The following is a 24882-nucleotide window of genomic DNA, read 5'->3' as shown; positions in this document are numbered from 1 at the left end:
TGCAGCCTCAATGCCACCAGACTCCTCTGAATGAGCCTTAAATACAAAGGCTCATGATGGTGGGCCTTACAATGTCAGTGGTTACAGGAGAGCCTGACTGGTAGTTTCCTTGTGAATTGTTCATTCTGAGCCTTACCCGAGTAAGAATCTCAATGCACATTGCATGCCACAGCTGCATTAGGCGTGGCTACCATCTTGTGCATGTGGAATGCTACAGCATACCTAAGTCATCTCAGAGTCATTCATCAGGCGAGGGCAACAGCTTAAAATGGAGGGCATGTTCTTGGACCTCCTTTCTTCCTTTCCTATGTGGAAAACTTATTGCCCAGTGCCTTTGGTGTCCGCTTTTCCTTGCAGTGTTCTGATTTATTCTGTATCATGTTCATGTGGTAACCATTGTATTTTGTTGTCTTGAAGTTGTTTGCTTTACCAGCATTTACCAGTGTCCCGATTCTCCTGTGCCCTTGCTTGTGAGGCCAGACACTTCCTGCTCGATGGAGAGCTGAGACCCGTGGCAGTGAGGCAGCCCACTCCCGCACACCCAGCCATGGTGGACCTCAGTGGGAGAGAGGTGGGGCAACCTTTCACTTCCTGTCAAAGCCGATTTGTGTCTCCACAAATTGTGTCTCCAGTTTCCTCTCCATTTGTGTCTGCCGAATGCTTAGCCAAGGTTGTTTCTCAAATCCCAGAGTGCCAGAGGGGGTCCTGCAAATGTTGATAGCAGGTGTGGAGTGCTCTGACATGAACAGGGACTGAATTGTCCTCCACACTGAGCTGTGCTGCGGTTTTCTTTGAGTACTTTCTGGATGTAGCAATGACAGTAGACGGTCACAGGGTCATTTTGTTTACCACCTGACTCACAGCAAAGTCCTTCTTAAAAATGGATGAGACTCAATCTTACAGGCCTCCAGGAGCTCCGTGGTTTACCTTAAAAGGACACCACAGGTCCTCCCTGCTCAGTCCCACAGGCTGAGCAGTTTGTAACAGCTGAATTTTCGGAGCTTGGAATCTGGAACTGCTCCACCCCAGGCGTCTGCCTGGCAGCTGAGAGGACATGTTAGTGCTCGCTGAGGCACTGTGTCTCTTCCTGGAGTTCTCGGAGATATGTGGGCAAAGGCAAGCGTGTACTGGAACAGACTGCACAGCATCCCAACAGTGAGAAAACACGTCACAGGCCACATGAAGATGCTGAACAGAAGCTCCCTCCCCGGATCACGCTTTTGTTAATATTGTCTATTTTGTTAATATTATCTGTTTTGAACTTTCGAGAAAGTACTTCTTTTGAGGTAAAGTATATGAAGATAAAATATCTGTGGCCTTAATTCATCCTAAATACTTAGGTATATACATTTTATAAACTATGTCCTTACAACAGCTAAAGATATTAAGATTACTTCTTAGACAGACTCTCTTCATTTCATTTTATTAGATTTTTAATTTATAAAATATACTTATTTTGCTAAGTAAAACAATATAAGTAAACACAATTAATTGTAATGAAAAACTGAATATACTCTATTCAATCCTAAAATTACCACTACCACATTCCTTTCTGCCCACACTGCATGTACACACACACATGTGCATGTGTATACTCACATGTACATATATTTAATGTGTGACAGTGAACATGTATGTATGTGTGTAGTTGATAAGACAACAGGGAAGCCCAGCTGAGGTGGACCAGTCACTCAGGAATTATAAGCTTATATTAATTGAACTTAAGTATATCTAAGTTATCTCTCAGCTGCATCAAGTATACCTCAAGGTCTCAACTATCACCCATGTCCAGGGGACAACATGGATCATAGATTATTTTTGTCAATGCAAAATGACTGTTGTGATGAAATTCAAATTTGTAGCATTAGGAGAGGTCTCCTCCTACACACCTTCCTGATGGACTCAGCCCTCCATCTTACATGTTCCTATGGTCCTTCCTGACTGACTCAGCCCTCCATCTTACATGTTCCTATGGTATTTTCTGAATCTGCCGTACTTGAACCTTAAATTACCTGTCTAATTATCTGATTAAAGTCTCAGAACAGAACTCATCTGTCTTATTTTCTATTGGGTGGTCACTAGCTGGCCAAAATACTTAAATTCCCATCTGTCATCAGAGATGGTAGTTCATCCCTCTTGGTCTTGCTCAAGCATCAGATCTGATAACTCCATCTTCCAAGTCTTTATCCAGCACTTGGAACTAGCAAAGAGAAGCCTTGCGCTGTAGAACCATTTGACACGGGGTCCTTTCAAGTTCCCCTTAAAAAAATAATTTCACCAATAGCAGATATCAGATTTCCATTTTACCCAAGTTCATCTGGTTTTACCATCAAATGTATTTGAAACAGATAGCAGGCCATAGGATTCACAGTGGGATGCCAGTAGGAACGCAGAAGAGTGCTATGATAAAAGTCACAGCCAGCGAGGACTTGTCACTGGCCTGTGTGTGCTATGTGGTCAGCTGAGCCAGTCAGGCTTTCATTTGGAGATGACTGGTGAGAAAAGGTGGAGTGACCTCTCTACAAGGGCTGGACTTTTCTATGTAGCAGTCAAAAGCTGGCAGTGAGGGCACATTCCCCCTGAGGGAAGCCTTCATTATATAAGAATTGAAAAATCAACATGGACTCTAGGAGGTACATGACTCAGCCCTGTCCTGAAGGAATAATACATGTACATTTGCTGAAGGCAACCAGGAGGGCTGTTTAATTAAGTGGGGGTACAGCTGGGCTGAGCTGGAGCTCTGGGTTTAAGATGCGTTACACAGTGAGGAATGGAGGGAGTTTTTAGGTTGGCTCAGGCATCAAACATGCACACACTCTTTAAATAGTTCCCTTTCTAGGACTCTTACAGAAACACCAGCACAAGGATGTGTGTGTATACACTTACGTGTGTGTTTATATATGTGATGAAACATTGGATGTTCTCTCATCAACAGATGATTTTCGTGTGTGTGTGTGTGTGTGTGTGTGTGTGTGTGTGTGTGTGTGTGTTATGTGTGTGTGCTATTTGTGTACACATGTGTATTTGTTTTCAGGTACTTGTGTGGGTGTGCATACAGACGGGAGCCCAAAATCGATGCCAAGAATCTCCACAGGTCACTTTCTCACCTTATTCAAGGAGACAGGGTCTCTCAGTCAAACCTAGGGCTGGCTTATCTGGTTATCCTTGCTGGTCAGCCGGCTCTAGGTTTCTCCCGTCTCTGTCTTCCCAGGCTGGAATTAGAGGCAGCCCACCACAACCACCTGACATTTGTGTGGGTTCTGGGGATCCCAACTCTGGTCTTCACGCTTGTTGCTTACCCACCAACTTCTCTCTAGCTTAAAATTTTCCTTTATATTATAGGGTGCCAGACAGCCATTAGGAAAAAAAAAAAACCCTATAATACTGGGGCTGGAATGGTGGCTCAGTTGGTAAAGGGCTTGCTTTGAGAGCATGGGGACCTGAATTCAAACTCCCAGAACCCATGTCAAAGTAGCTATCTGTGGTGCCACATGCTTGTAAAATCAATGCTGAGTAGGTACAGACAGGCAGATTGCTGGGGCTCACAAGCCAGCCTAGTCCACTCAGTGAATTCCAGGCAAATAAGAAATCTTTCTCAAAAACAAACAAACAAACAAACAAACAAACAAACACAAGATGGATAACCTTTGTGGAATGATACCAGGGTTGACTTCCAGTCTCCATTCGTATATGACTCAGGTGCATCTTTAAACATACCAATTAAAGTGTAAAAATAAACAAAACAACACACCGTGAAATTCTGTTGAACAAAAGGAAACAAATCAAAACAAAAACAACCCAATTACAATTGGAATCACCAATGTTTCCGTGGTACTTGTTGTATGTCACATAGAGTTGGAACACTCTCCATGTATTCATTTAACCTTCAGCTGTGCTGAGAGGGCACTGATGCTATCCCCATTTTATGGAGGGGGACTGATGCTATCCCCATTTTTGTAGAGGTGACAGACATTAAATCAGAAGCTCTAGGTCACACAGCTAGTGTCAGTTGGATTTTGGACCACATGCTCCTGCCTCATGATTGACACAAGGGAAAGGCACAAATCCCCAGAAAGGGCTAGAGAGTAAACATTTCCAGCTTTGGGGGTCATTACAGCCTGAGAGCATCCCATCTTTCTTAAAAAACAAAAGGGGGAAAGCACATATGTCTCCCATAGAAAATGGTTTGAAAGTATAAAAGCCAAGTGTCATCGTTCTTGGGGAAGGAAGTGTGTATGTTCTGCCTTTACATGATTTTTATTTGACTAATTTGACATTTCTTTCTTGAAGTAACATTTAAGAAGCCCCCAAGTAGGTCTCCACTTTCACGCTGTCTGTGGCACTTCTTTTTTACTTCTGATTGGGAGTGTATTTTGTTTGTTAAGAAACAAGCAGCTGAAGCATCCCTGAGACCAGACGTCCTTAGACGCAGAATCTCCAGATTTAGAAAATAGAAATACGTGGTATCCTCTGGAGTTCCAGACAAGTGATTATGCAATGCTTCTCCGAGCTCAGACTTTTAGCAGGGCATCTGCTCCCGCCCCATCCTCTTTGGAGGATCACGTGTTTCTGCTTTTGTCATTGTGTCTGTAAACATCCAGTGTATCGAACATCTGGATGACCACCTGTCTACTTGCCTCTCTGGCAGGTAGAACTGCGCCTGCGCCTGCGGGTCCCACAGATTGGCCATTATGTGATCATGCTGGAGTATGCCACGGAGGTAGACCAGCTTTTTGTGGTGGATGTGAACCTGAAGAGCCCAAGGTCTGCCTTGGCAGGCCAGGCAAACATATACAGCTGCAAATACAGGTAATGAACCCCAGCCCTGGAATTCTTCCAGTGGGGAAGTCTGCCCAGGGCTTTGGTGATCAGTGCACTGGACTTGCTTTCTTTTGAGGCATCCTTTGAAACCTAGCAGGCAACTAGGTATCGGGTATAGCATTATCCCAGGCCTGGTTTGGGAGCCTCTCTGTGGGGAGCATTGTGAAATAATATAATAGGTGCCATCCCCCTTCAGAATCCAGCATAATTAATGGTGATGACTGCTGAGTGCAAAAGCAGTGGCGGAGGACTCTCAAATTTACCCTAATAAAATTTTTGCTCAAGAGTGCTAATTAACAAGGGCTTACTACAAATGATTTCCTTTGCATAACATTTCAAGAACATTCTTTAATTAAAGAGTCAGCACAAATGATATTTATAGGCCAGACTAAATGTGTAATTAATGACACCTAAGTTGTAGACCCTTGATACACAAGTGGAGAGCTACAGTGAACATACCAGTTCTTGGTCACAGCCTTCAGCATTGTATTAACCTGGCTTTTATGTTGTTTTATGTCATACCCAAGATAACTTGAAGTATCTGACTATCTTCCTCGATAGGAGATGAAAAAAATGTATACAAAGAGTAGCTTTCAACAGCTTAACACAGGCATTTGTGTGAGGCCTGGTCAAATGACTGTTGAATTAATGTTATGCTCCCAGTGATCCCAAATATGCAACTCTGAGGACTTTTGTATGGAATGAAGAACCAAAAAATGAACAATCACATATGGATATATGTGTAGTGTTGAGGCTCAAACCCAGTGTCATTTGCATACCAGACAAATACTGTCCCACTAAGCCTGCATCCTCAGCTCTGGAAATGAGTTTGAAGGGCATGAGATGAGGCTGAAGCAGTTTCTCAGAACAGTCTATCACTATCTGAATATATGAGTTTCACATACATTTGGCATCAGTACCACTCTAATGTGTACTCCCTGATGGGTAGGGCCTCATGTGCCTGAGTCCTGGGGGTACTGGCATCAGGGTTCTTCCCCGTTTCTCTATCTGAGCCCAGCTTCCAGTTCAGCATTTAGACTCTCCCCATCTTTCAGATCATAGGCTTGATCCCTTTTCACAGAATCTGAAAGGAGGTGGCCAAGGGCTGGACTTAGTCTGGCGACTCTCTAGATGATCCCAGAAGGACTCCAACAATCTATGCCCAAGTTGGAGGAGTTTATATTTTGGGAATATGGAGTCTTGCTATGCAACCCAAGATGGCCTTGAGTCCATGATCCTCCTGCCTCAGTGTCCTGGGTGCCGGGGTTATAGTCATGTGCCACCATACGTGGCCTGACAGGCAGGGTTACCAAAGAAAGAAAGGACCATGCAGGATTCCATGTGGGTTTTCTGATTAGTGCTGAGGGAGGTTCCATCACATTCTCTGTCCTTCAGCACATGACAGCACCTAAGTACGCATAGCAAATCCACTGCTAGAACAGCAGAGCGGCATATTAGACTGGAAATTGCCTGTGTCATACTTAACCACTCCCAGAAAAGTCACATTGCATAGTTTTACTTGGCCAGAGTATTTCCTTTTTCTGTTTCAGGGGTCACAGTGAAAGAAAACTGACTACAAGGGTCTTGTTTTAAATGACAGGCCTGCTCAGAATTGCACAGTCTCCTGCTGAGATCTGAACTTCCCCTGCATGTCTCAAGTGATTTCTAACCACTCTGTTAGAAAGACAGCATCTCAGTGAAACACTGGCTACAGCATCACTTTTCAGCGTAATGTGGTGATAAATCAAGTCTTCTCCCCATAGTGCAGCTACCTGTAATGGATAAACCAATGGCCATCTGTTTCTTAGGGAGACTTTTTAAAGGATAATGACAAAACTAAATGCAAGTGAATCAATGGATTTAGCTCCCAGGATGACACTTGAGTCCAAAAGAACTGCTTCAACTGCACTCACACACAGACTGTTGGGTTTCTATATATGCATACAACCTCTGCTTGATTCTTTGCATATTTTATCTCCTTTTAGTCATTACCATTACCATTAGTGGTGGCCATATTGTCTTATCCTATCACTAGTTCCATATTCTATGTATCCTAAGGAAAATGGCGTTAAATATGTTTCATAATCTGCTTCCCATCAGAGTCAGATGGATTCCATGTTGCAGAATTATGACTTTTAAAAAATGGTCTCAATTTTTGTTTCTCACCTGATGGAGTGGAAATGGTGGGAACCAGAGGTAGAAGTGGAAAGGGACAAAGGAAGAAAACTAACTCAGCCTTGAAAGAAAAGCATCCATGCTTACCAATGGGTGTGGGAAGGTCATTGGTGGGTATCTTGAATTATGAATGGCCCAAAGAGTATTGGCAAATTTCCAAGAGATCTGCCATCACTGCCCCAGGATACCTTCTCTTGATGACTAACTATGCTTTCTGTTACTCCAGGTGGAAAGGGAGAGCAGGGGCCGCCATCCCGAGAGGTACAGCAGGGACCTGTAGCAGAAAGGTTCTATTAGCCACAGAGATGGTGATTGGAATCTAGTTCTCTCTGTGCTGCTATAGCAGAATAGCACGGACCTAGTACTTTTTATAAACAAAAGAAGTTCGTCTCTCACTGTTCTGGAAGCTGGCAGTCAGCATCTGCTGGAGGCTTTTGTGCTGAGTCATTCCACGGTGGAAGCTGGAAGGGCAAGAGTGTACATGGGCATGACAGTCTGTTTTTATAACAGAATCATTCCTTGGCAGCTCACCCACTCCCACAGTAACAGCAATCCACCACAGAGCGAGTGTCCACTCCCTAGCCACCTTTGAAAGATCATAATGGCAATTACATTTCAAAATGAATTTTGGATAATCATTCAAGCCATAGTAGGCTGCACCCCTCTTCGACTTGTTATGCTGGAAAATTGCCCCTGATTCACCCAGTTACAAGCAGGAAAAGCAGAAGAGCCATTGGGTGCATAGACAGGGAGATGCCAGGGGTCAGGCTAAGACATCTGTTTCCTTTTGCAGCATTCTGTGCAGGAGCATGGTGATTGACAGCCTGAGTCGTACAGCTGTGTACCAGCTATTAGCTGATGCAGACATTCAGATCAAGGCACACATGGCCAAGTTCCTTCTGGTATGCCTTCGTCTAGCCCATGGACTTAGAAGCCTTCCACTGTCATCTGTATTCCCCAAAAGCTTATTAAAATATGGGCTGCAATAGCATAGTACCGGTAAATTAACCTGTGACAGTTAATTGTTCTCTGCTTGAGCCTTCTTCATGTCACCTCATAAAGTTCAGGCATCAAATTTGAATGCATCCCATAAAAAGTCACATTTCATTAATTTTTGTTTATCATTATTATAAATGAAATACCTTTAATCATTATATTTCCTACTTTATTATTATGTCTGGGTATAGAAATGATACTGGTTATCATTTAATTTCTGTCCCATCTTACTATCCTATGTAGTTTCTTGGAACATTCCTACAGCTATTTAAATTTTGTAACTGCTTATATAATAATACCCTGTATTTCAGGAAGGTTACTATATAATTAATTACATATAATTAGTTGTATATATACCTTTAAGATTTGAAAGCCAACTGGACAGATAAATGACATTCATCCCCACCCATGTGATGGTGAGAACCGTGATCAATAATGGGATCTCCCTAGGAAAGGGATTGTAAAATTTGCAGGAACTGTCTCAGGGAATTTAAGATTACCCAAGTGTGAGACAGCTTCCTGTTACTGCTACAGCAAGCATGCATCACACCCTGGGGAATGCCAGGGGGTGTGTGTTTTAAATATTTGCACCTAGCCTAGCAGGACTAAGGAAAAACTTGGAATTTAAGAAATAGTTTGGAATCAGACTTTTAAAATTATTATTATGAAATAGTGGTTTTCTGTCTTTGAGTCTAACCTCTTCATCTTTGGAAATTGCCCTGGGACTAACTCAGCCTTTTAAGTGTGGGTTTGTCCTTTGAAATATAGGCCAAGGTCACTGAAGGTCATGGTGGCTAGCATGGATGTTCCATTGAAGGCAGGAGCATTGTCCATCTGGGTCCTATAGACACCCGAATCATGGTGATGCTCCATACATTTTTGTTTATGTCACTGCCAAACAACTTTGCCATCAAGATTGTAATGCAGTTTGACTTCAAATCTAACAAAAGATACTTTAATGGCCAAGTTTCTTATGTGACCCCAAACTAGCTGTAAAGAAATCCCTCAAAGGCCAAGTGGGCTGATGTCTGAGATACCTTCTCCGGATGAGGCAATGCCTTTGAACAGCAGGCCCTTTGGCCATCCACTGCCTCTCTCTCTTCTTCCTTGAGCATTTCAGGTGTCAGCACTGGCCATAAGTCAGAGAGAAAAAGAGGAACCAAAGGCCCCTGGACAGAGCTGGTCTTGAACTTGCCCATGATTTTGTTCTTTGTCTGAAATTATTCCAGCAACAATGTTGTCAGTGATCCTGTATAATAAGAAAAGGGATTTATTGCCTGTGGGGGTGCTATGTGCTTGCCATTCTGCAATTTTACTACTATAAAATAATATGCATTTTCTGGATGACTTCTTTACTTAATAAAGGCTTTTAAACTGTGTGGCAGGTTCATTGGTTTTGCCAATAACTATTGTGTGTTTTTACTTATTTACTCGGCAGTATCACGTTTGTATTATACCCACTGAGGAATTCTCAACTGAATACTTGAGACCTCAAGTCCACTGCATTGCCAGCTATGGGCCACTTACTAACCCAAGGTAATGTGTTTCCCTCCTTCTTTGTCAATACTCTGGGCAAAAGTGTCATATAATAAGATATCTTGGGCATAAGACCCAAGTCTAAACAAGAAGTGAATTATACATCACATGCTACTTTTTCACATTGCCTGGATTATTATCTGTCACAGGGGTCGCCAGTGGAATTTTCCACTTGGGGCGTCATGGCGGTGCTCAAGAAGTCTCAGATTTTATAGCTCTGGGATTTAAGGTTTGGGGTGCTCAGCATCTGTCTAACTGCAGTATAAGGCAAGACACTGATGTTTAGAATGGGATGTTAAGAAGAGAAGAGCCATGGGGCTGGGGAGTTGTCTCAGCAGTTAAGAGAGTTTGCTATGCAGTCTCGATGACTGGAGTTTGGACCACAGCGTCCCTGTAACAAGCTGGGCTGGGCATCCTGCTCACACCACAAGCCTTCCAGCTCCAAGATGGGCGTGGATAGGATCACTAGGGCTTTCTGGCTTCCAGCTAGCCAAGAGCACAGAAGCCCCAAGCTCAGGGAGAGAGCCTGCCTCAAGCACAGAATAGGTAGAGAAGGACACCCCATGCCCTCTTCTTGCTTCCGCTTGCACATAAAGCACCCACACTTTCACATACATGTACACAGGTATTCATACATGGGTACATATACACACAAACTTTTTTTTAATTTAAGAAAAAGAAGAGCTGATGCAGCTAATTAACTCTTCCCAGCTGTCGGTTTTCCACAGTCCCATAGTATACATCAAGGCACAGACATGGCAGCTGCCGGGAATGGTTAAGCCTTCTCCTTGAGTGCAGGTCTGCCAAGTTCTACTCTGAGCCCTCACTTTGTTCCAATCCTTTAATCTCTGTGTCTAGGCTCGTCTTTTGGAAAAACCACAGAAATAAAGATCCATCCCAGAGCTGTGATATCAGAACTAGCTAATTAGTGCTTATTGTGGTTTTTAGGGGTGTTGTTTTGCCTTAGATCCAAGAATAATTAAAAGGTTCAGCCACAGAAACTTGTGTGCATGTTAGCTGTGAAACAAGCAACACACATTTGTTTCTCGTCTCTCATACCAGCATTCCTTCAGAGAGATCTCATTTGATTAACTGACTTTCGTTTGGGAAAAGGAAGTGTCAACACATTTCCATTTTGCATGTCTTACTTTAAAATGAAGATCTTTCTATTTTAACTACCCAGTTGAGCAAGTGCTTGGAACAAGCTTGGCCACACTGGGACCGCCATATGAAGGCTGTAGATCCCCGTCCTTGATGGCCTTCCTCTGATTCACCCTGGCATGCAGGCCACATATGTTTCTTTGCCAATGACTGTTATGCAGTGATTTTTGTCTGTTACAATACAATCATATTTTAAAATGTTTTAATTTTTTAGTGTCACCTGTGTTTCCCTGGACCATGAAACTCCTCCAACAGCCTTAATTTTGGATGCTGGGAGTGGGGGCCCTTTCTCTGTCCTGCCTCAGCAGCCTTCCTCTCCTGCAAATGTCACAAATGGAGTTACCCTGAAGGCACCACAGGTAGGAACACCCTCCACTGTGTTGTTTCTGGACTAGTGGTTCTCAGAGTGTGGCTCCCCCAGCCCCTACTTCCACCTATTATGACATGGCTTAAGAGACCTTGGCCAGTTAGATCCAAGGAACCCCACCCAACGGCTGTTGAGAGACACATGCCATGCAAACAGCATTCACTTGGGGAGTTTTACTGGGGAAAGGGAAGGAGAAAGGGGAGAGAGAAAAGGGGCTCAGAGAAAGGGGGCTCAGAGTGACCTAGTGGGAAGACAGGGGGGAGAAGAAAAGGAAGAAGAAAGGGAAAGCAGGAAGGGTTCTGTCTTTTAAAGAGAGGAGAGCAGCACATGTACACAAAGACCACACAGCAGGCCAGGGTACGGTACTGAGCATGCCTGCAGGGGTGAGGCCCTCTGCCAGATCTCCAAGGGTGGGCCAGGTGTGCTTGAATGTTAACACCAAGCAGCATCACCTTGGGGCTTGTTTGGGATGCACATTCTTAGGCCCCGCCCCAAACCCCCCTTTCATCCCAGGCTCTGGAGTGGGGCCAGTCATTTATGTTTTACCCATTCCCCGTCCCCTGAAGCTTGGGAACTTCCACTCTCAGCTGTGGACCATTGAGGGATGCCAGTGGTACAGAGAGTGGGTAGCCTTGACTGTGACACTTCTGCCTTCCCCTGCTCCCTGACATGCAGCAAGTTTTCATGGCCCATGTTGCAGTACCTATTGTTTTCATAGGCAGTGGCTTGACCTTGTGGAGTGTTAGTTCTCTTCCCCTGATGGATTACAGGACTTTGAGAAGAGTTGCTGCAGCCAGGAAAATGTTAGCCATCCCCTGCTGCACCAACACAGGACCATTTGGGTGGGAAATTGTCAATAAACACCAATTACCATCTAGGGCTAGGAGGTGAAATCTAGTAAGGTCATGAAATGTTTTTACAATAAGCCATAGGAAAAAAATCACAGGATCACTTTAAAATCACAACAATGTGATTTATGGAAACATACTGAACATCTGATGTTACTGCACAAACCCAACACCAGGGCTCTTCTCAGCTCACCTAGTGGATGACTTAGAAATTCATACTATCTGAGAGAAAATTGTGGAAGTTCTCTGAATGAAAACGGTTAAATAAAGAAACCAAAATAGCTGCTCTGTGGGTGAAAAGGGGAAAGTTTACTCCAAACCACCCAGGCTGTCTCTCTGGAAGTAGAGAAAAGTGGGAAGTGGGGGTGTGGGCAGGGTTTCCCAGGGTTTTAAGTGAATGGGTACATGGCAGGAGGGGAGACTGTGAGCTGGGATGGAGGGCTTTGAGGTGTATAGCAGGTTCTTGTGAGTAGGGATTGGAGGAGTCTAAAGGCTAGCATGGACCTTGATGTGCCAATAGACATAGGTTAATGGAAGAGCCAAGTCCCTTGTGCCGTAAGTAGGGAGAATGACTCCTTTAGCAGCTAGGGACTATTTTCTCAAGTCCCTGAGGGAATGCTGGTTTTTATCTAAATGCCAGATTTAGGTGGAAGGAAATTTTGGAGACCAGACATTCTCATAGGAGATCTTGTAGCTAAGGGGAACAGAGCTGAAATAAAGTCCTAGTCTTGCTATTACATTAGAAAGTTAGTTATCTACCTTGCAGCCTTCTTGTAAAAGATGGAGAGAGACCTGCAAGACAGCCCCCAGGGTTTAAAAAAAATGGCACTTGCTGACCAGCCTGGGATGTTGGTGGAAGGAGGGAACAGATTCCTGGAAGTTGTCCTCTGGCCACCTTATGCATGCCGTGCACAAATAAGTGTGACAAAAAAGAGACAGACTTTCCCAGCTGTTGCAGTGTTGCTGAAGTTTTTTGAGTTAAAAGAGCATGGCATATTCACTTGGGCAGACAAATTAGCTAGGGGTTCCCTTGTGCTTGGTAGGGGGTGGGGAGTGGGAGAGGGTGTAGCCCAGAATGAGGCTCCCTTCCCCACTGCCTGGAAGGGAGTATGGTTTGAACTTTCTACCCACACTGAGGGTGTGGATTCCTGGGTTTCCTCAGCTGCTCGTCCAGGTGTGAGGCAAACAGTATAAAGTGGTAATTGCTATAAATAGTAACCCATGTTACAGGTTCCCAAGAAGGAAGGGAGCTGAGGTGAAGTTACCTTCAGAGGAGTTTAATTAGGACAGTTACAACATCATAGCCTAAGGTGGAAGGCAAACCTTGAGACTGGAGGATTGATACCCATCATGGATAATATAACTGGGGAGCCTGAAGGGAAAGGGGCAAGGCCTTCAGTTAACAAAATGCTGGGGGAGTTACACCACACTTCAGGCATCATGGCAGGGTCTTGAAGGAAACAGTCATCAATGCCAAAGAGCAATGGGGACGTGTTCTTGCTCTTATGGTTTGGGGGTGTGGCTAAGTTCTGCACCATGTGACCTAGCCTGTTAGTAGACATTGGAAAGGCCCCTTGGAAAGTCTAACTCAAGGCATCAGGATTAGCCTGCAGCTGAACCCAGGAGGAGCTCACCTATTTAAGACCTCCAAGGCCTGAGCTGCCTGCTAACTTTCTGTAGAGACACAGAATGCAGGAGGCATGGCTTGATTTGGGGAAGGGAGAGCAAGCAGATTTGTCACGTGACCAAAAGCTTCCTCACAAATGGAAGCCTACTGGTTCTTACATGTGTACTGAGTCCCGCCCCTGGCAGTATGCTTGTGGCACCACCAGCAGCATGCTTGTCTAGCCCTTTGGCAAACATACTGAGCATTTCCGTTGGGCGTGTACCCAGGCATGTAAATACTGCCAGTTTTCCAACGTGATTAACCAAGCCTGCCCCCCCCCCAATATCCACCAAATGCATGGTTCTGCCTCAGTTTCTCCATTCTGCAGGTGAGAGACATTTGGTTTGTATCTAATTTTTAAAAATTTACTAATTTATTTTTTATATTCCAATCCCAGCTCCCCTCCCTCCTCTCCTTCCGCTACCCCCATTCCCCCACCACCACCCATCTGCTCCTTGGAGAGGGCAAAGCTAGGAAGTCTGCTAAGTCTGTCCCATCATCTTGTTGAGACAGGACCAAGGCACCTCTCCACCCCCACACCCCTGTGTCTAGGCTGAGCAAGGTATCTCTCCATATAGAATGGGCTCCACTAAGTCAGTTTGTGCATTAGAGTTAGGTCTCAGACCCACTGCCATTGGCCTCATATATTGTCCCAGTCACACCATGGTTAGTTGTGGATTTCTGCATCTGCTTCCATCTGTTTGTGGATGAGGGGTCTAGCTTCTGTGGGGTTGTGGATTTTAGGCTGGGTGTTAGGATAAAGTGCGAGGGGGACCTTGCTTGGGGGACCATGGCAGACTCCATGGCAGGAGAGGGTGACTAAGGTGGGGGACAAGCACACCAGGCAGACAGAGCTTAAGTGAGAAGTTTTATTAGAAAAGGGAAGGAGGGGGAAGGAAAGAGAAAAGAGGTAAAGAGACACCGAGACAGAGAGTACAGAAGAGAAGAGGGAGACAGGAACAGTCCTGTCTGCCCCAGGAGGACAGTGGGAAGGAGAGAGTGGGAAGAGAGGTGGAAAAGAGCAGAAAGAGAGCTAAGTGGCAGAGTCTTTCTTTTAAAGACCTGTGTGCACCTGTGTGTAGACTAGCACTCATGGAACCCTGGGCTGACCAGAGTACTGCCTGAGTGCATTCTGCCAGGTGACATGGGTAGGCCAGCATAATGCCTGAATCCTTACACTGGGTATGTTTTGCTTTATGTCTGATATCCACTTATGAGTGAATACATACTATATTTGTCTTTCTGGGTCTGGGTTATCTCACTCAGGATGTTTTTTCTAGTTCTGTCCATTTGCTTGCAAATTTTAGGATGTCATTGTTTCTTACTGATGAGTAGTACTCCATTGTGTAAATATACCACATTTTCTTTGTCCATTCTTTGGCTGAAGAGCATCTAGGTTGATTCCAAGTTTTGGATATTACAAATAATGTTGCTACGAACATAGCTGAGCAAATGTCCTTGTAGTGTGAGTGTGCCTCCTTTAGGTATATGTAATAGTGGTATTACAGGGTCTTGAGGTAGGTTGATCCCTAATTTTCTGAGAAATCGCCATATTGATCTCCACAGCAGCTGTAGAAGTTGGCACTCCCACCAGCAATGAAGGAGTGTTCCCCTTTCTCCACATCCTCTCCAGCATAATGCATCTAATTTTGTAGTGTGTGATTGCAAATTAAAGCTTCTCTATACACCATGTGAAGGCTTCTTTAGGAATATAGCATTTGCCATTTTAAATACCTAGCTTGTTTTAGTTTTTTAACCTGATTGTATAATTGCTGTAGCAGGATACCTGAGACTGGGTAATTTATAGAGAAGAGGTTTTCCTAGGTCATGGTTCTAGAGCCTGGGAAGTACAAAATGAGGTAACTGTGTCTGGCAAGGATCTTGCGGTAAATCATAACATGGCTGAAGGTGCCACATGGTCGGAGCTTGTTTTCCAGTAGCAAATGGTCACTTGTTCAAGAGAAGAGGGACAAAGAAGCTCATGCTTCCTAACAATTCACTCTCATGATAATTGACCCCACCCTATGCGGGAAGAACTAACTTCTGCAGGTATTTGTAATCTGTTCACAAAGGCTCTGGCCCCATAATCTAACTGCTTCCCTTAAATCCTGTGTTACGAATATGGTACAAAGGGACCTTTGGCGGATCCCATGGCAGGTGAGGGACAAACAATGGGTGAGAGACAGAAACTTGCAGATATAACTTACGTGGAAAGTTTGTTGGGGAAAGGTAGGGAAGTAAGGGAGAAAAGAGAGAGGAGAGAAAGACAGAGACAGAGAGACAGGGAGACAGTGACCTGCCTCCCCTCCCAAAAAATGACAGAAAGAGGAAGTGGCAGGAGTTCGCCTCATAAAGGGGCCTCTGCTTATAGAGCCAGGGTACTGCTTGCCATGCGCAGAGGTGGCACATTTTGCCAGGTCCCCAAGGGGCGGAGCCAGGCTTGCCTGGATTACAATTCCCTGCCCCTCAACATTGCATTGAAGAATTAAGTTTTTATAGGAACCAACTATAGCCACATCCCATGTCCTAATCCTTCAAAGTTCTTTGGTTTGAGAAGAACCACCTTTGTTTTCTTCTTAGACTCAAGTCACCCTGAGAGGACTTATACCACACCTAGGCCGACATGTCTTTGTCATCCACTTTTATCAAGCAGAACACCCAACATTTCCCACAGAGGTGTTTGTGGATGGAGGAGGACAGTGGTCAGGTAAGTAGCCACGAGCATGCTCTACAACACATGCCTGATGCCAGGAGCAAGCTCCAGGACACATGCCTGATGCCAGGAGCAGGCTCCCGGACATGTGCCTGATGCCAGGAGCAGGCTCCAGGTCATGTGCCTGATGCCGGGAGCAGGCTCCAGGACACGTGCCTGATGCCGGGATCAGGCTCCAGGACACGTGCCTGATGCCGGGAGCAGGCTCCAGGTCATGTGCCTGATGCCAGGTGCATGCTCTACAACACATGCCTGATGCCAGGAGCAGGCTCCAGGACACGTGCCTGATGCCAGGAGCAGGCTCCAGGACATGTGCCTGATGCCAGGAGCAGGCTTCCGGACATGCGCCTGATGTCATCCTTGCAGCCATGTGACATCTCTCCCTCTCCAGGTTCCTTCCTTGCCTCCTTTTGCCCTCATTTGCTTGGCTGCCGGGACCAAGTGATCTCCGATGGCCAGGTGGAGTTTGACATCTCAGAAGCAGAGGTGGCTGTGACGGTGAAGGTTCCAGAAGGAAAATCCTTGACACTGGTGTGTTCTGCTTAGCCTTCAGTGTACTCCTTGGTCAGCCATTGTGTGTTAGGCTCCTGCCAATACTTTCTCCATGGAATTAACCCTGTTTAGTGGAAAGGATGATGATTTGTAGAAGTGTTTGTGTTTTACAAACCCATAAAGATGAAATCACGTGACAAAACAGGAGACAAGGAATGATAGACAGTGGATGCCTTGCCTGTGCTTACTCCTTGCCCCTACTGTCTGTCCCCTCTATGAAGCCTTTACCCTCTTTGCTATTTTCTGTCACTTTCTCCTGCCCCCCTTTAGTGATTTTCCTTACCCTGGTCTCCATATGTTGTTGTGGCCCCAGGTTCCACTCTGCGACCCCTTGTGTCATTTCCCTGTGGTCATCATCCATGCCTGGTGAGTCTGTTCCTTGTTCTGTGTGAACAGCAACCCTGTCTCTGAATTCACTCTTGATCTTGACTGAACTCCAGGCCCAGTATCTGCCCTTGGAGAGTCCCCTCTGCCCATTCAGGGTCCCCTCTGACTGGGCCTGACCTGCTTTTAAGGTCTCTCCTCCTTTTCCTGTTACTGAACCAGCTTTACTCTGAGTCAGGTCCTTGCTCTGGTCATCTGCTTCTCCCTGGTCCATCCACTTCATTCTGGTTCATTCGCCTCACTCTGGGCTTCAGGGACTTTCCTGCCCACTTCTAGTTCATCTTTCTTCCATGCCTCCTCTATCCCATGCTCCCCTGCCATTCTCTGACCATGACCATCATTCAGAAGCTCACACATAGGCCGTTTTTTGACAATGCCAGCAGGCTTTCTTGTGCCCTTTTTCTAGACTCTTCTATCTACATTTGTACCTGACAAAATCCCATTTGCCAGTAAGTCTGGCTTAGAGCTAATTCACCTTTTCCTTAAGGATGACAAGAAAACCAGGAAGAGTTTACTGGTTTCTGCTCTGTGGCCCTCCAGTCTGTGCCTGTGCCTCCCCCATCTCTCCCTCTCTCTCCCTTTTCCCCTCTCTCTTCCTCCCCCTCCACTCCCTCTCTTTCTCTCTCCCTTTTTCTCCACCCCTCTCTCCAAGGATGCTATCACTACAGAGCACAGGGTATTTATTTTACATCCCCTGTGCCTAGAACCCTGCCTGGCACACGATGCTCAGCAGATATTTACAGAACAGGAGACCAGTGGCCTCTGTCAGTTATAAGCTGGTAGACAGTTGTTAAAGACATTGACCATTCCCTCAGAGTTTGTGAGTGCTGTAGCTGGACATGTACAAGTGTAGGAGAACTAAATCATTCTACAGTTATTCAGTATAATGTACTGTAGTACTTTTCTATTACTGTGATAAAAAACACTATGACCAGGACAGTGTATGGAAGGAAGGGTGTATTTGGGCTTGTGGTTCCGGAGAATAAGCATCCATCATGGATGGAGGCGTAGTAACAAGCACGGTGGGTGGGGCAGAGTGCTGAGAGCTCACATCTTGAACCATAAGCAGGAAACAGGAAGCAGGAGTGGGAGGGTATGCATACAAACTGGGCTATCAAAGCCTGCCTCCAGTGATACACAGTCTCCCGTAAGGCCACACTTCCTAGACCTCCCCAGATAGCGCTACTAAGGATCAAGTGTTCAAATATGTGAGCTGTGCAGGACATTCTCATTTAATCCACAAGTACTACATGAACTTCAGAGGAATGCCGTAACAGTAGGATCCCTGTTGGTTCCACAACTTCAGTTTTCTTACCTTTAAAATATAAAGCAATGGCCCCTGGAGAACCAGGGAGTCCCAGCCACCCCCTAGGTGCTAGGGATGCAAGTCTACAAGGTACCTTTAACCAACCACCACTCGGCACTGATATTCCTTGTTCCTTGGAGCAGGTTCTTCAAGAGCCATGCTTGTGCCCACTGTTTCTTAGAAACAGCATTGAGCCTTTACCCCACCTTGGGTTTGCTGCTGCAGTTGCTGGCACTCAGATAAACAGGAATGAATGTGGGGTCCCTCTCTTCCTCCTTCACTGGCCTTACTCACGAGTTGATGGCTTTCTTTTAGGTCCGGGTTCTAGTGGTGCCCACAGAGAATTATGATTACCAAATACTTCACAGAACATCAGTGGACAAGTCCTCAGAGTTTGTCAGCAGTTGTGGAGGAGACAGTTTTTATATTGAGTAAGTGTCATTTTGTGGGAAGGCTCTGACATGCATGGATCATGCTCACCTTTCCAGCCAGAGGGAGGTCTAGAGAGAGACTGGCCTGGATCAGCCTCCTCTTCACACCACCAGGAGAGTAGTGAGGCTGGATTCTCAGGAAGGTGACGGCATTCCTCTGTGCCCACCACTCTATGAGAGACCTGGCCATGTACCATCTCAGCAAGGTGACCACACTCAGCTTTGAGCTCAGCAGAGGCCTACCCTCAACTGGGGATTAGGGACCAGTTAGGAGAGCCCTTTACCACTTGCTAATCCCTATTTGCTGCTGTATATCCTAAAAGATACCACACAGGGTGTCTTCCACCGACAAGGACATAGCCCAGGTCCCCACTGTGATGTGGACTGTCCAGATCTGTGTCCTCTGTGCCTTGTCTTCACTCATCCCTGAGTGCTAAGAGCATGCCAGCCCCAATAATGCCCTGTAGTGGAACCCAGTGCCCCTTAGAAGTTTCTAGAAGAGACCAGGAGCTCCAGAGTGGAGTGTATAGTGGAGTCAAAGCTGAGGCCCCAGAGCCAAACCACTGTGACTTTAAATGACACCTCATCTGCTTCTGTGTCTCATCCTCAGGAACTTCACCCTATAGCTAAGGTCCCTTATCTGTGAAATGACCCAACTGGCTAGATAGCTGTGGAGCTGGGATGTAGTTGACATGTAGAATATCATCTAGTCTCAGTTATCTTTCCACAAGCTGTACCACATACCACACAGTTCATCCTGCAGCTGCTTTATCACCAAGCTCCCATTGGCCATTCCTGTGATACCCTCTCCTGGAGCAGATGTTGGGGACAGGGTGCCTGTCACTGGCTAACTCTACAGTGGGGTAATTTTCCACTTTTTCCCAAACTCCCATGCTCAGTGTCCCTCCCACCCCCAAAAGATGCTGCCAGGGTAGAACTAGTGGGAAAGGGAAGTTGACGATAGACACATCCCCGGTAATCACCATGAGCTATTTTGTTTTCACAGTCCCCAGGCAGCCTCTGGATTCTGTAAGAATTCTGCAAGGTCCCTGGTCGCCTTTTACCATAACGGTGCCCTGCCTTGTGAGTGCCACCCTGCTGGGGCTGCCAGCCGTCATTGCAGTCCTGAGGGCGGGCAGTGCCCTTGTCGGCCCAATGTCATTGGGAGGCAGTGCACCCGCTGTGCAGCAGGCTACTACGGATTCCCACACTGCAAGCGTGAGTGACACTGTCAGGCTTCTGAGGCCTTCTCTGGTCCCCAGAGGGTGGTGCTCATGCATAGCAGGGCTTCTCAGATACTATTGTGGCTTATGGTGAGGTCCTGACTCTACAGAAATAGTCTGGGCCTAAAACTGCATTTCTAGTAGACATCCAGGCTGTCTCAAGCCTCGTGTCTACAAACTATACTCTGAACAGCAAGGCTCTAGGCTATAAATATAAATGTGAGTGTATACTTATCATGTAGAAAGCTTGGTCCCCTTCCTCTCAAAAGTCCTTTTAGGTTGTGTGGCCCAAAGAAAACTCAGTATAGATGGGACATTCAAGGTCTCATGGGTACATTACTCACTAAATTAGAAACCCTTGTCTTTTTACTTAAGAACCACCCTGTGGCCTGATGCCCACGCCTTAAGTGACAGTGAGAGCAGAGGTGTGCAGACAGAGTTCCATAGGGGGACCAGTCTTTGTCCAAATAACAATGCCACTACTGCATACAGAATGTGCTGACCATGGGCCCTGGATCTGTAGGGCTTTGGGAGCTACTTCAGCATGTCACTACTTGGTGCCTTCTAGGGCCTTCTGTTGAACAGGAGGCCCGTGTTAGAATGGGATGCCAGCAGCCTGATAGGTTTGTGGAGTGTGTAGCCATTAGTCCAGCTGCTCCTAACTTGGGGCCTCTCACTGTTATCTCCTGGAAGTCCTTGGTGTGACTACCTCAGATCACCATGGACAATAGCACCAATACAAAGGGGAAAGGAAAACATGTCCCCAGACTCCCTGGAAACACCTGGAAATCCCAGTGGTTTGTAAAGTCCGACTCTTACATAGTGTCTCTTTATCCCTCGGCAGCTTGTAATTGTGGCAGACGCCTTTGTGAAGAGGTGACAGGGAAATGTCTCTGCCCACCCCGCACAGTCAGGCCCCAGTGTGAGGTCTGTGAGGTGAATTCCTTCAACTTCCACCCCCTGGCTGGCTGTGAAGCCTGCAACTGCTCCAGGAAGGGCACCATTGAGGCAGCCATCTCTGAGTGCGACAGGGACAGCGGGCAGTGCAGGTGAGCTATGGTACACGAGTATGCCAGATCCTGTCATGAGACAACCAGGTGGCATCTGTGTATATGCTGGCCGTTGTCATTATTCACTTCTCACTTGTGCGCTGTGATGGCCTTCGGATGAAGCTTCCCAGCAAGAATGGATTTTGGTGGGTGAATTGGTTGGTCCATCCATATTTATGTCAGCCATGCAGAGCCTCAGGTGGGGGGTACCCATCATCTCAAAGCCAGAAGCAGCCTTGCCCACTTACCCCAACATGTTGTCATGAGAGGACTGTGCTCTGTGTGCATGCCATGAAACCATTGTTTTGATAGTTTGAGTGTCCATGTGGCATAATGTGGAATCATCTGGAAAGGGGTCTTGACCTGGTCTAGACAGTCCCTCGTGACTCTCTTCCCAAATGACTCTAGACTGTGCCAAGTTCACATAATCAGCCATCACAGGCCTCCAAAGGAGGGTTTATGGGTTGCGGGGAACCAGGCAGGCTGGCCATCTTCAGGAACCACTGTGGTCCAGTTCACAATAGCTGAGAAATGGTGGCTGTATTAGTTCCTGTTGCTGGGTTAAAATGCCTCAAGAAAAGTAAGTTAGAAGAGAAAGGGGTTCACAGTTTGGGAATACAGTCCATTATGCTGGGGAAGGCATGGCAGAAGGCTCTTCAAGTGGCTAATCCCAGGCATCTGAAGCCAGGAAGCAGGGTTTGATGAATTCTAGAGCTTAGCCTGCTTTCTCCATTTTATCCACTGCTAAGGCTCACTCTCTGTATGTTTGTTGTAAGAACACGGGTCAGGGCGACTTAATAGCCAGCAAATTCTAGGATAGCTCCATCTTAATTACATCTACCAAGATGTATTTTCAGGTAACAGCCCATTGTTGGAACTGATAGTTAGAACCAGAATGCATGCACATTCCTTTGGTGGACACAGTACAACTCTCCATTACAGCAATGGTTCACTTTGCAAGGAAGAGCTCTTCCAGCTCCTTTGGGTAGGGAGACACTGTAAGGAAGTTGAGGAAAAAATGAGTCATGAACCATCCTAAGACTTTGAAACCACAACAGTGAGTCCTGCCTAAGTCAACGAGCCAGTCAGCGATCAGGCATGGGCCTCTTCGTGATGTCTATGCTTAGTCATAGGAAGCAAAGGCACTGAGAAGTGGCTGGAGTGGGGAGAAAAGAAGGAGCGCTCAATCTAAACCTCACCATTGGTCAAGAACCTGAGTTTCCCAGTACTGCTGACAAACGGGAGGAGGGCTTGAAAAACTTAAACCAGTTAAAGCAGCAGCAGATGATAGATGAGTTGACCGTAGCATAGTATTTTAGGAAAACATCCTGAGGAATTTTAACAACCCGCTGGCAATGATAATTTAACTGACTAGAAATTTCTTAACTTGGAAGCAAGGCATGTCATATAGTTCTGCCTGGAAAGGGGATGTAACTGACGGGTGTTGTGCTTAAATAAAATATGAAACTGCTCACTTTGACAAATTGTCAGAGACTGCATAACCTGATGGGAACACATACCAGTACGTGAGCAAATGGCTTTAGCAGATAACATTAAAAGACAGCAATAAAACAATGCCAGCAGTTTCCTACATACTGTAAATTGAACATATTCCAATATTTATATAGAAAAAGGCATTTGATTGATTAAAATATTAACTTATTTACAAAAATTTTTCATGAAATTTCTGTGTATGGAGTTTATGTTTTCTGGTGAGTGTATATATGTGTGTGTGTGTATGGCCAGAACTCAATCTCAGGTTGAGATTCTGTGGTCACTGTGCATGTTAGCTTTGGAAATCCTGTCTCCCACTGAACCTGAACCTTAGCCATCTGGCGAGGCTGGCCAGCCTGTGTGCCCTGAGGTCTGTCTGTCTCTGCACCATCCTCAGCACTGGGTTCCTGGATTGCACTGCCCCATCTGGCTTCTGTGAGAACTAGAGACCTGAACTCAGGATTTCTTGCTTGCATGGCAGGCACTTTGCCCACTGAACCATCTCCCCACTCTCATAAAAGATTTTTTGCATAAAAACTGCTTCCCTATGCACCAGGAAATTCCCAGATGGCAGTGAGGAGGACTGAGTAAGAAACTGGGTTGGTGATACTTGGTGTTTACAGCCAAAGGGGAAAACACAGCTTACTCAGCAATGCAAGGCTCAGTGGGAGCTGTACAAGCAACCACAAACCACAACATTTAAAAATTAGCATTTTTTGTTGTATTTGCTGCCAACTGACTGTAAAGTTTGCCCTTTCTGCAAAAGTCAAGCCATTTACAGACATTAATCTATTTCAAAATGAGTTAGTAAATAAATGTAACCATCCACAATGCTTAATTTTTATTCCATTACAGACAGTGCTGTAATTGTAGGGAATCTAGGAATAACTTATTGGAAGCATAAAATCGAGTTTTCCACCCATTTTTATGATAGAGTAACTACCTGGAAGACACTGGATAGGTCACTCTACCATCCTGGGTCCCAGTTCCCAATGCAGAAAATGAAATTTGGCAAAATCATCTCTGATTTTGCATCTAAATTTAAACTTCTGATCTTATTTCCTGCTCAGTCTCAGATGGTATACAGACAACATTGTGTCAGCTCCAGGCCAGTCTATCTGGCCAACACCAATAGACCAGAGTTCTCACATTGGCTTTTGTAGCTGGCGTTTGTAGCAATACAAAGCAGCAGATGTGTGAATTTAATGAACTGGAATAGTAGGAGAAATACAATTTACCTGCTCCCAGTAATGGAAAATGAATATTATTGGGCTCTTGAAATTTTCCAAAGGGCTATACTATCCTTAGAAGAAATTTTCCAACCTGTGGTAGAAACACGGAAGCCAGACCACTGCCTTTAGAAACTGCCATGATGGGACTCACTCACCCTCAAGCTATCTTAAGGTGGGTTAAGGAGATGCCCCTCCATCATGAACATCAGGTGGATGCTATGGAACCAGGTGTCCCAGGCGCTTTTTTCCAGAGAAGACGGTTGGAAAGACTCCATCTCAGCTGCCTCTCACTGATGAATAATGGAGCAATGGAATCCCAGAAGACTTAGCATGCTTGGGGCAGAAGAGCTTTCAGCCAGGCTTAGCAACCCGGAAAGACAGTTCCTTTTAATGAGTAATCAAATAATAAGAATGGGGGCACCAGGCAACAGTCATCAGGGAAGGTAGGGATCTCGCACACTCCTTCTGCTGTCCTTTATGTCCTGTGACATCTGTCTCTCATGCCCGGGATGACCTTTCTCGGGTTGTTTCCTCATCCCCAGTCCTCAGTGAAGAGTAGTGTGGCCTGAGTTTATAGCCAGTCATGTCCTGCCTCAACCATCCACTATTTGGATGACCTTAAGCAAACTTGTGCTCTCCTTTGGCCTTCTGTGGAACAGCAAAGCTCTGTCTCACATGCCCTGTTTACAGGCACATTGGTTAGTGCCATGGTTGTCTGCTTCTATCTTTCTGTGCTGTTTCCTCCTACACTTAGCCCCCTCCACTCCTGGCCACCTCTCAGATACACACTCCCCTCCCAATCCTCACTGTCTTCCAATCTTCACCACATATCAACCCACCTGGATTCTCTGACTGGCTTTACTTAGGACCATATCTCCTGAACCCCTTGGCTCCTGTCTTCTTATATATAGAAAGGAAAAAAAATAAA

The 24882-nt window shown here is 45.7% G+C and overlaps 1 protein-coding gene across 1 annotated transcript in view; it reads left to right on the top strand.

Annotated features, from left to right (window-relative positions):
* Window positions 1-24882, top strand: part of Lama3 (laminin subunit alpha 3) — a 241351-nt gene that overhangs the window by 106170 nt on the left and 110299 nt on the right. The window contains exons 23-32 of the mRNA XM_035440276.1: window positions 418-571; window positions 4649-4809; window positions 7790-7898; window positions 9431-9528; window positions 10904-11048; window positions 16151-16277; window positions 16675-16814; window positions 18841-18956; window positions 19963-20174; window positions 21024-21228. Coding sequence (XP_035296167.1) covers window positions 418-571; window positions 4649-4809; window positions 7790-7898; window positions 9431-9528; window positions 10904-11048; window positions 16151-16277; window positions 16675-16814; window positions 18841-18956; window positions 19963-20174; window positions 21024-21228 — 1467 coding nt within the window. The remainder of the gene's footprint in view (window positions 1-417; window positions 572-4648; window positions 4810-7789; window positions 7899-9430; window positions 9529-10903; window positions 11049-16150; window positions 16278-16674; window positions 16815-18840; window positions 18957-19962; window positions 20175-21023; window positions 21229-24882) is intronic.

This window comes from Cricetulus griseus, chromosome 2, assembly GCF_003668045.3.
Source record: "Cricetulus griseus strain 17A/GY chromosome 2, alternate assembly CriGri-PICRH-1.0, whole genome shotgun sequence".
Taxonomy (NCBI): Eukaryota; Metazoa; Chordata; class Mammalia; order Rodentia; family Cricetidae; genus Cricetulus; species Cricetulus griseus.
The sequence above is the reverse complement of the archived record's forward strand: the minus strand, read 5'-3'. Positions and strand labels throughout refer to the sequence as shown.